General features: G+C 34.4%; 1 protein-coding gene across 2 annotated transcripts; it reads left to right on the top strand.

The window, feature by feature from the left end:
* Positions 1 to 275: 275 nt before the first annotated feature.
* LOC110646421 (TOM1-like protein 4) lies at positions 276 to 9,305 on the top strand. Of its 2 annotated transcripts, none has more exons than XM_021799850.2 (10): positions 276 to 629; positions 974 to 1,128; positions 2,115 to 2,193; positions 2,465 to 2,563; positions 2,681 to 2,794; positions 3,240 to 3,385; positions 4,215 to 4,296; positions 7,708 to 7,793; positions 7,864 to 8,055; positions 8,414 to 9,305. In XM_021799850.2, the coding sequence occupies exons 2-10, from the start codon at positions 1,019 to 1,021 to the stop codon at positions 9,054 to 9,056; spliced, it is 1,551 nt and encodes a 516-aa protein (XP_021655542.2). In that variant the 5' UTR covers positions 276 to 629; positions 974 to 1,018; the 3' UTR covers positions 9,057 to 9,305. The 2 variants fall into 2 exon arrangements, with proteins under 2 accessions (XP_021655542.2, XP_021655541.2); XM_021799849.2 differs by having other exon boundaries at positions 311 to 496.
* The last annotated feature ends 359 nt before the right edge of the window (positions 9,306 to 9,664 follow it).

Genomic DNA, 9,664 nt, shown 5'->3' with positions numbered 1-9,664 from the left:
ATTTTTTTTAAAAATTTTTTTTAATAAAAAGCCCTTAATTTTCTTTTTTGTTGACTAACAAATTATTCATCAAAATAGTTTACGGAATGAAATAATAACATCATTTTAATATGTTTTTAAAATATAGAAATTAAATATTTAATTGTGATATATTTTTTTAAATCAATTATGATAAATCAAAGAGACTATTTTATAACCATTTACATTTAATACGGTATTGAATTTTCAAAATGTATTGTTTCGTTCTAGAAAAACACACAAGAAAGCGAAGACAAAAGTCGATTCTAAAATGTGAACGCCAAAGGCTGACGAAAAGAAAAATAAAACCAAACCAAACAGTCCTCAAACTACAAAAGGCTAACAAATACAAAAACAAAAACAAATCCAAACCCTCCTCTACCCTCTTACTCTCTTCTTTCTGTGTCTCATACACAAACAAAACTTGCCATTTCAATCCAAAGTCTCTCTTTTTGATTTCCATTTTCTCTTCAGACGGGTAAGCTTTCTATCTAGATCCTTTGCCCTGTCTCGTCTTTCTTCTGATTCTGTCCTCTCCTCACCTTATTGGTGCTATTTGCTAAGTGGGTTTTGCAGTTTTTCTTGCTTGATAAGTTGTGTCTTAAATTTTGGTAATGAGCTCTTCTTTTGATTGTTCTGGGTGCTTAATTTTCATGTGTTGGATTTGGTTTATTCATATATAATTCAATTGGTTTTTGATCAATTTTGGTCAAATTGGGTTCAATTTGCGGTTTTGCTTTTGGATTTTCATATTTTTTTTATTACCTTGAAATTGCCACGGAATTGTGGTTTTCATTTTATAATTTGATGGGTTTGTGGAGTTTAAGCTCTTTTCACAGTTTGGTCATAATTTGCTGTTTGATTCAATTTGATCATATATTGATACTTCTTTTGAAATTTGATGTTTGAGGTTGAATTATGCAATTGCTCATGTGGTTGATTGTTCTGTCTATAGGATAAAAAGGGATAGCTAACTTAAAATAAGGGAGCAACAATAGCTATGGCAAATAATGCGGCTTCTTGTGCCGACAGGGCCACAAGTGACATGTTGATTGGTCCAGACTGGGCTATAAACATTGAGCTTTGTGATATCATCAACATGGATCCTGGGTATGATTCTCCATCTTTTTAATTCTTCATCTCCCTACTTTTATGCTTTGCTAGAATTTTTTTGGACAATTTTTATTTTATTTAATTTTTCTTTTTAAATGTTTGTTTGAGCTCTCATTATGCAATATGTGATATGATGGCGTTGCTAGGTTGGGCTTGTTAATGATGTTCAACTGGAAGCATGGTTGATATTTACTGTTTAAACCTATCCACTTTGTGCAATCAGAGCTTGGCTAATGATATTTTTGCTTTGTTGCATGCTTTAAAGCTTATTGAAAGCTCTTGTGGGCTGGAGCACGAATTTTTATTATCTCAAGATGAACTTGGATTAAGTGTCAACATGACCTGGAAACAGTTTAGTCACTTGTTTGGGTTCTTCAACCTCTTTAGCAAAGCTACTGATACAACATAGTTTGGCAGGCTTTTTTATGATCAGTAGTTTATACCCTTCGCTTATATCCCATTCTTTGAGAACTGCACTCATAAGGTTTTTTATATGATTTTTCATTTCTTATTGTATAGTAGCACTGCAACAGCTATGGTATGATGTCTTATTCAGTTTTCATTCCCTTTAATTGTTTGATGTATATTTTTTTCCATCCCAATTCAAGACTTTGGATGCAACATGTGACTTCCACTGACAGTGTTAATTGCATGGTCAGGGGTCCTCAACTGCATAATGAATTTTCTTTTTGTTTCTCAACTTACACAAGGCAATAATCCAAGGGTGGATTGGAACTTCATGAAAAAGTGTTGAATGCATTTCACTTGAGTTTATTGGAACCATAAGATGTGTTCATATGATGTTTGACCATCTTTTAGCATTTAATTTGTGACCACAGTATATATATTTTGGTTCTCATTGCTGGATATCCAAAGTTATCTTTGCAATTCTATTTGCCTTTTGTCCCTGCCCATTTGTGACCATTTGTTCGTAAAATATTTGCTGATTTTGATTCTTCCTTTGAATTGGATTGGTGTTGCAGGCAAGCAAAGGATGCCTTCAAAGTACTCAAGAAGCGACTAGGAAGCAAAAATCCTAAGATACAACTTCTTGCTCTTTTTGTCAGTATTATTTGCTTTTCAAACTTTGTCTACTTATTTTTCTGAATTTAACTTAATCAACTGTGTAAAATAACATGCCACTGTGCATTTTGTTTTGGCATTCTGTAAATTATTTGGAACAAAAGTGCTAAGATTATGACCATAAAAAATATGTAAATAAAGATGCATTACATAGTTGTTGTGGGCGCCTTTCTGTCTTGCTGTTTTACATTATAACAGAGAAGTAATTTTCTCTTTATCATTGTGTTTGTGTGGGAATATTTTGATTTAGGCATTGGAGACTGTCAGCAAAAATTGTGGTGAGAATATATTTCAGCAGATCATTGACCGAGACATCCTGCATGATATGGTTAAAATAGTGAAGAAGAAGGTCCCAATTTTCTCTCTTTAACTGCAAAATGAATCTTTTCTTTCTTCTTCTGTTCCTATAATCCTATCTGAATCCATTTCATTTTGTAATATATAATATTCTGATATAATTGTGCAGCCAGATTTGAATGTGAGAGAAAAGATACTTATCTTGATAGACACATGGCAAGAAGCCTTTGGGGGACCAAGGGGAAGGTATCCCCAGTACCATGCTGCATATAATGAACTAAGGGTAATTGTTTTCTTGTACTTTTATTTAGCTCTTTTTAATGTCTGTGGTTCCACTGGTAGAAGTTTAAAACAGCTATTTTGAAAGCATTAGTTCTGTTTAGAATTTATATGTAGTATTTTTCACAGAATAGGGATTCTGTATACCTCATTTGTTTTGGCATATATGCTTTCAATTTTTATGAAGTTAAAACAGCTACTATTTTGTTATAGTTTGTCATTTGTTTTTTTAGCGTAAATGCTTTCTGATTTAAATCAATGTTACTGGTGTTTTCATAATTGGAAGAATGTGCTTTTGGTTATTGATTTTAAACTATAATTCCAATCAAAGTTCAAAACCTAATTGAATTTAGATGTTTAGAGTTGGATATCATTATTTTGGTCATTTACTTTTCTTTTTACGTTTGTGGAACTATTTTGTTAAAAAATGTTTGTATGATAACTGAAAGGCTGCCGGAGTTGAGTTTCCACCCCGAGTGGAGAACAGTGTGCCGCTTTTTACTCCTCCCCAAACACAGCCAATAGTTAGTGCACCTTCAGCATATGAAGATGCTGCTATCCAGGCCTCTCTGCAATCTGATGCTTCAGCTCTCAGGTACTGTTTGAACTTTATCTTTCATTTCTTTAGTTTCCATTCGAGATTAAGCATAGACAGTTTTATTAGAGCAGCTTTGGGTTTGCCGATTTGTTTCTTGCATAGCTAGGTGCTGGATTCACTACCAATTAATGAAAAATGGAAATTCATTCCCTTTGACAATAATTACTGCTGGATTTGTTTCTTAGTTTGGGATTAAAACTTAGTTTTTCTTGTTGTATGTGTTTCTTAGCTTACAAGTTCTTCAAAATGAGAGCAAATTTTCATATGTGACACATCTCTGCGCCGCCCTTCTAAAAAAGATACGAAAATATTAGTAAGCACATAGAGGTGCGTTTGCATGCTCAAAGACAAAACAAAATTTCACTTTCACTCTTTTCATTATTATGGATGTTATAGTGGATCACTATGTTTCTTGTACAATGTGGATAACTATTTCTATAGTTGGTATTAAAGTTCAACTTATCTGTCAACTTTCTCATTTCTAGCTCATTCATGTTTACTGTGTTAAATGAGAATGAACTCAAATAGGAACACGTTTCTGATTTTTTTTTTTTTTTGCCCCATCTGTAGTTTTAATGGCTAGATCATAACTCATAATTGAACTTGCATTATTGAAGCATGTGCGCGTGTGAAATCTAAGTTCAAACTACTTGTTTGAATATTCTTTTTTCCTGACATAAATCTGATTCTTGTAATTCAAATCTACATAATGAATGAGGTATTGCTTATCCTTGTCATTGTTTTAGTAGGGGTATTCTGGATCTGTGGATTAATAGATGGTTAGTGGCACATCTTTTTCACAAATTTTTTTATTTTTTATTTTCAGCTTGCCAGAGATTCAAAATGCTCAGGGACTAGCAGATGTGTTAACCGAAATCCTTGGTGCCTTGGATCCTAAGAACCCTGAGGTAAAATATTTTCATGCCTTTCTATAGCATTTTAAGTTGTTTTGAGGCCTTTATATTCCTTGTTAGTCTGCATCCTTGTGCTTTTCATTTCAAAGGTGTGCATTTTTTTCTTTTCATATTTGTATGTATTCTCAAATCCTTTTTAAGTGGAGCTTGGGTAATGACTGGTACTTTTATTTCAGTGGAAAGACATGGCTTCTGGATTACTAATTAGACAATTTGGTGGCTGTCTTTTTCCCTTTTTTTTTTGGGTATCATATACTTCTTAATTAATTCTATTTGTAAAATTTGATTTGTATTCCTAAAAGTCTTTGACATCTAAAAATTTTATTGAGGTGACATTTGGTATTATTTGGATATTAAATGCTAAAGTTTTTAGAGCTTAATAATTTTTGTGTTGAAATGTAACTGAATTAGTAAGTTTTGATATTTTAAAATTAAAAATTGTAAACATAGTAATGTCATTTATAAATATATTATAAACTTAATAATATCATTTATAATATAGTATTAGTTAATTTGGAAAATAATTAAGAATTGGTTGGGATAAAAGAGTTATGATGATGGTGTTATCAGTAGCATGATGGTGATAATGATGGTTGTCGTGGCAGTGGTTAGTGGTGGAGGCAGTAGGGTGTTTACTGTGGTGGTGATGGGAATGGTAATTTGTGTGGTTCTAATGGTGGTGATGCTGCTAATAACAGTGATTATGGTTGCGTTGATGGCACCAGTGAGAAAATGGTGGTGGAAATGAAGTGGCAGCGATGGTGGTATAGTGTGGTAGTGACGATGATATTGGTAGATGATAAATGGTAGTAAAGTGTAGTGATGATTGAAGAAAATTATTATTAGAATAAAACATTAAAACTCAACTAAGCCTTTATCCCAAAAATTGGGGTTGGCTATGTGTATTCTCTTTCTTCACTCTAAACGATTTTGGAATAAATCTTCGAAAATGTGTAATGCTTCTAGGTCATGTTGTACTACTCTCCTCCAAGTCAGTTTAGGTCTATCCCTTCTTTTCTTTCTATCCTCTACCCTAATGTGCTCTACTTGTTTAACTGGAGCCTTCGTATGTCTACGCTTCACATGACCAAACCACCTCAATCTCCTTTCTCTCAACTTATTCTCAATTGGTACCACTCCTACATTTTCTCTAACACTCTCGTTACGGATTTTATCTAGTCTAGTATGGTCACTCATCCACCTTAACATTCTCATCTCTGCAACTCTTATCTTAGACACATACGACTCCTTCAGTGCCCAACACTTACTATCATATAACATGGCCGGTCGTATGGATGTACGGTAAAATTTTCCTTTCAACTTATTGGGAATCTTGCGATCACATAAAACTCCCGTGGCACGTCTCCACTTCAACCATCCGGCTTTAATCCAATGACTAATATCTTCCTAACATCCCCCATCTACTTGAAGGACTGAGCCGAGATATTTAAAGTGATTACTTTGGAACAGTATCACTCTATCCAAACTAACTCCTTCCCTATTACAAGTTCGGCCTTCACTGAACTTGCAATGCATGTATTCTGGCTTTGTTCTATTTAACTCAAAGTCCTTTGACTCTAGAGTGCTTCTCCAAAGCTTTAGCTTTCTATTGACTCCTTCTTGCGTCTCATCTATCAGAACTATATCATCCGCAAATATCATGCACCAAGGGATACTCTCTTGTATATGTTTCGTTAATTCATCTAAAACTAATGTAAAAAGGTAAGAGCTTACAGCTGAACTTTGGTGTAATCCAACTGAGATAGAAAAATCTCTGGTGTCCCCTCCCACGGTGAGCACAATAGTAGTTGCTTATTCATACATGCCTTTCAACACTTGTATGTACTTAATAGATACCCCATTTTATTCTAACACTCTTCATAAGACATCTCTTGGAACACTATCATAAGCCTTCTCCAAATCAATAAAAACAATGTGTAAATCTTTCTTCACATCTCTATATTTCTCTATCAAGCTTCTAATGAGAAAGATCGCTTCCATAGTTGAACGACCAGGCATGAAGCCAAATTGATTGGGAGAGATAGAAGTATCATGACGTAGTCGATGTTCCACAACTCTCTCCCATAGCTTCATAGCATGGCTCATGAGTTTAATTCCCATATAGTTTGAGCAACTCTGTATGTCTTTTTTATTTTTAAAAATAAATACTAAAATACTCCTGCTTCATGCATCAGACATTTTCTTTGAATTTAAAATCTTATTAAACAATTTAGTTAACCATGCCACTCCCATATCTCCCAAACACTTCCACACTTCAATTGGTATTCCATCGGGTCCACCAGCTTTACCCACTTTCATTCTCTTAAGTGCTTCATTTACTTTTAAAGATCTAATCCTTCTAGTATAATTCACATTCTTTTCTATTGCTCTGTAGTCTATATTCACGCTATTACCATTTTGACTATTATTAAAGAGATCATCAAAATAATTTCTTCATCTTTCTTTAATGTCCTCATCTTTCACCAACACTTTTCCTTCTTTATCCTTAATGCACCTAACTTGATTGAGATCTTGACATTTCTCTTCTCTCTTCTTTGCTAATCTATAAATATCTTTTTCCCCTTCTTTAGTTCCAAGTTTCTCATATAACTTTATAAAGGCTTGCGCTCTTGCTTGACTAACTGCCTTTTCTGCTTCTTTATTTGCTATCTTGTACTGTTCATATTCCTCATTGTTTGGATTTGTATTTCATGTGAAAATTACAAAATATCAACATGCTATCAAATTCAAATGTCCTTTCATTTCAAAATCTCATTTATCCAAAAGGACCCTAAAATAAAAATAATCGACATAATGTTTTATTCTAATATCTATCCAAATGGACCCTTACATGATTTCTTTCTAGAAGTGGTGGAAACTAAAAATGTTATAAATACACACTGAACATTAAAATTACACACTTAAAAAACTAAGTGCTGAAAATTTTAATGCGGGTTCTTAATTTAAGTTAGCAAACACCCCCTTAGATTTTTATGGCATGAGCTATGGTCTTGGTTTCCTTTACATACGGTTTGATGCAGAGGTATTTGTGAAGTCAGTTTGCTGAGAGATAAAATGGAGTTTAAGTTACTTAAAGAGCAGAATTGGGTGAATTTGTTATTGTTCTGCTGTTAAAGTTATCAGTTTGTTGCTCTTGGAAATTTCTGTAACTGAGAGGGGATAAGAAGTTAAGGAGCTCTATGCTATGTCTGCTGCTCCTCTTGATGAAATATATCATCGATTCATAGGTAATAGCATTGGACTCTTAACATGTGTAGTTACTGGTTGATGCAGAATAAGAATTTGCACATATTCAAGCTTCTTATCTATCATTGTTGAAGAAACACATCTTATGCAATGCAATGTATTGTATTTGAATTCTCATGTTTATATATATGATGGCAGGGTGTAAAAGAAGAGATGATTGTTGACCTTGTTGACCAGTGCCGTTCTTACCAAAAGCGCGTCATGCTTCTTGTGAATAGCACAGCGTAAGAATTTGACTGATAGTTGTCTTTTCGAAACTGTTGTTGATGCTGACAAAGGTGGTCTTTCTTTCAGAGATGAAGGTCTTCTGTGTCAGGGATTGGCATTGAATGATAACTTGCAGCGTGTACTTCGTCGGCATGATGATATCGTGAAAGGTATCCCTACCGCAGCAGAAAGGGAAGCTGACACACCAGTTGTGCCACTTGTTGTTATTAACCATGATGAAGATGAGACAGAAGATGACTTTGCCCAGCTGGCTCATAGGTGACTTGGTTTTTCTCTGTGTTGCCCTCTCCCTGTTTCTGCCATTAGCTTTCTCAATTATCTCAATTATATGCTTGGAATGACTGGGCTATTCTTACTATCTGCTACTGCTACTACCACTCTGCAATTGAAGATACATTAGGTGGCGGGGCACACAATAAAATATATATGTTATCTTGGCTAATCATGCATCTCATCATTTATTTGTCATCTTTATTTGGGCAGTGTATTGGGAGATCATAAACATTAATCAAGTAACTGAATCATCTAACTTTTCGTCTTTTTAACGGTTATGTGCAATTTTCAAAGTGAAAAGATTACTCATTCTAACAAGTTGGTTTTGTAATATCCACTTCAGGTCATCAAGAGAAAATTCACAAGGACGTGCCAAGAAACCAGTCAGTGTTAGGACTGAACCATCGCGACTGAGCCCTCTTCTTCCTCCTCCTCCTGCATCAAAGAAGCCAGTCAGCACAGACTCTGGCACGATTGATTATCTCAGTGGTGATGTCTACAAGTCTTCTCAGAATTCGGAGCCCACATCCAATACTGTTCCTCTTCATTTCAGCACAAACTTCTCACCTCCACATTCTCCAACTTTGTCTGCCTCATCTCCTCCTTCTCATGCTGTAAATTCCTCACCTTTGTTCTCTGGGCAGCAGTTATACGATGAACCAGTTCCATTAAGCAAATCTGCTGATCAGCTACCTCCAGCACCTTGGGATACACCTTCTCGTGGATTTCTTCCACCCCCTCCTTCCAGGTATAATCAGAGACAGCAATTCTTTGAGGAACATCATGGACCTATTGGCAGTGCAACTAATTCAAGTAGTGGTTCTGGTTCCTCTTATGATAGCTTAGTTGGACAAACCCAGAATATGTCGCTTAATTCATCTACCTCCACCAAACAAGCAAAACCTGAAGACGCTCTCTTCAAAGATCTGGTTGATTTTGCAAAAGCCAAGTCGTCTTCATCGTCCAAACCCAATAGATCATTTTAGTCAGTATAGTTTATGTGTTGGTACAGCTTATGGATACTCCGAGATTATCAGGTTTTGCATCAGACCATGAGATTGATTGCCAGTTAATAAATGTCGGTTTAAACTTTTGAGTTATGGCTTGTCTATGCTGTGGCAGAAGTTTATGTTCATATGAACTGCGTATTGAATTTATTCGTACATATTTCTTAAGAATGTGATTGTGTAATATATTGCTGTGCTAGAATGAATTCCCATTCGTTGCTTTGTTTTCTTCTCCGCCTTCATTTCTTCTGCAGACAGGCACATCGCTTGCCATCCATTTCTGTCCCCTTTGGGTTGGCGATATCTTCTTGCTAGTGGTTTTACAAAAACTATAATTACACAATAATCTGGATGAAAGTGTGCAATAAAATTTTCTTTTATGGGGCAATAAAATTTATCAGATTTAGGGCATGTTTGATTTAACTGATTTAACTAATAATAGTTGATAATAGATGATTTTATATTAAATATTTGATAAGATATTATATTTAACTGAATTTGATATATAAAATCTCATAAGATTATATATTATATAGTTTCTTTTACTATTAAAATAAATATATAATTATTAAGTTATTATATTATAT

Source organism: Hevea brasiliensis, chromosome 12 (genome assembly GCF_030052815.1).
Source record: "Hevea brasiliensis isolate MT/VB/25A 57/8 chromosome 12, ASM3005281v1, whole genome shotgun sequence".
Lineage (NCBI taxonomy): Eukaryota > Viridiplantae > Streptophyta > Magnoliopsida > Malpighiales > Euphorbiaceae > Hevea > Hevea brasiliensis.
This window is presented reverse-complemented; position numbering and strand designations above follow the sequence as displayed.

Excerpts from the sequence above, each read along its gene's own strand:
- LOC110646421 (XM_021799850.2), top strand. The coding sequence starts at position 1,019 with ATGGCAAATAATGCGGCTTCTTGTGCCGACAGGGCCACAAGTGACATG. Across the intron at positions 2,194-2,464 it reads TACAACTTCTTGCTCTTTTT|GCATTGGAGACTGTCAGCAA; the intron begins GTCAGTATTATT and ends ATTTTGATTTAG. Across the intron at positions 2,795-3,239 it reads CTGCATATAATGAACTAAGG|GCTGCCGGAGTTGAGTTTCC; the intron begins GTAATTGTTTTC and ends GATAACTGAAAG.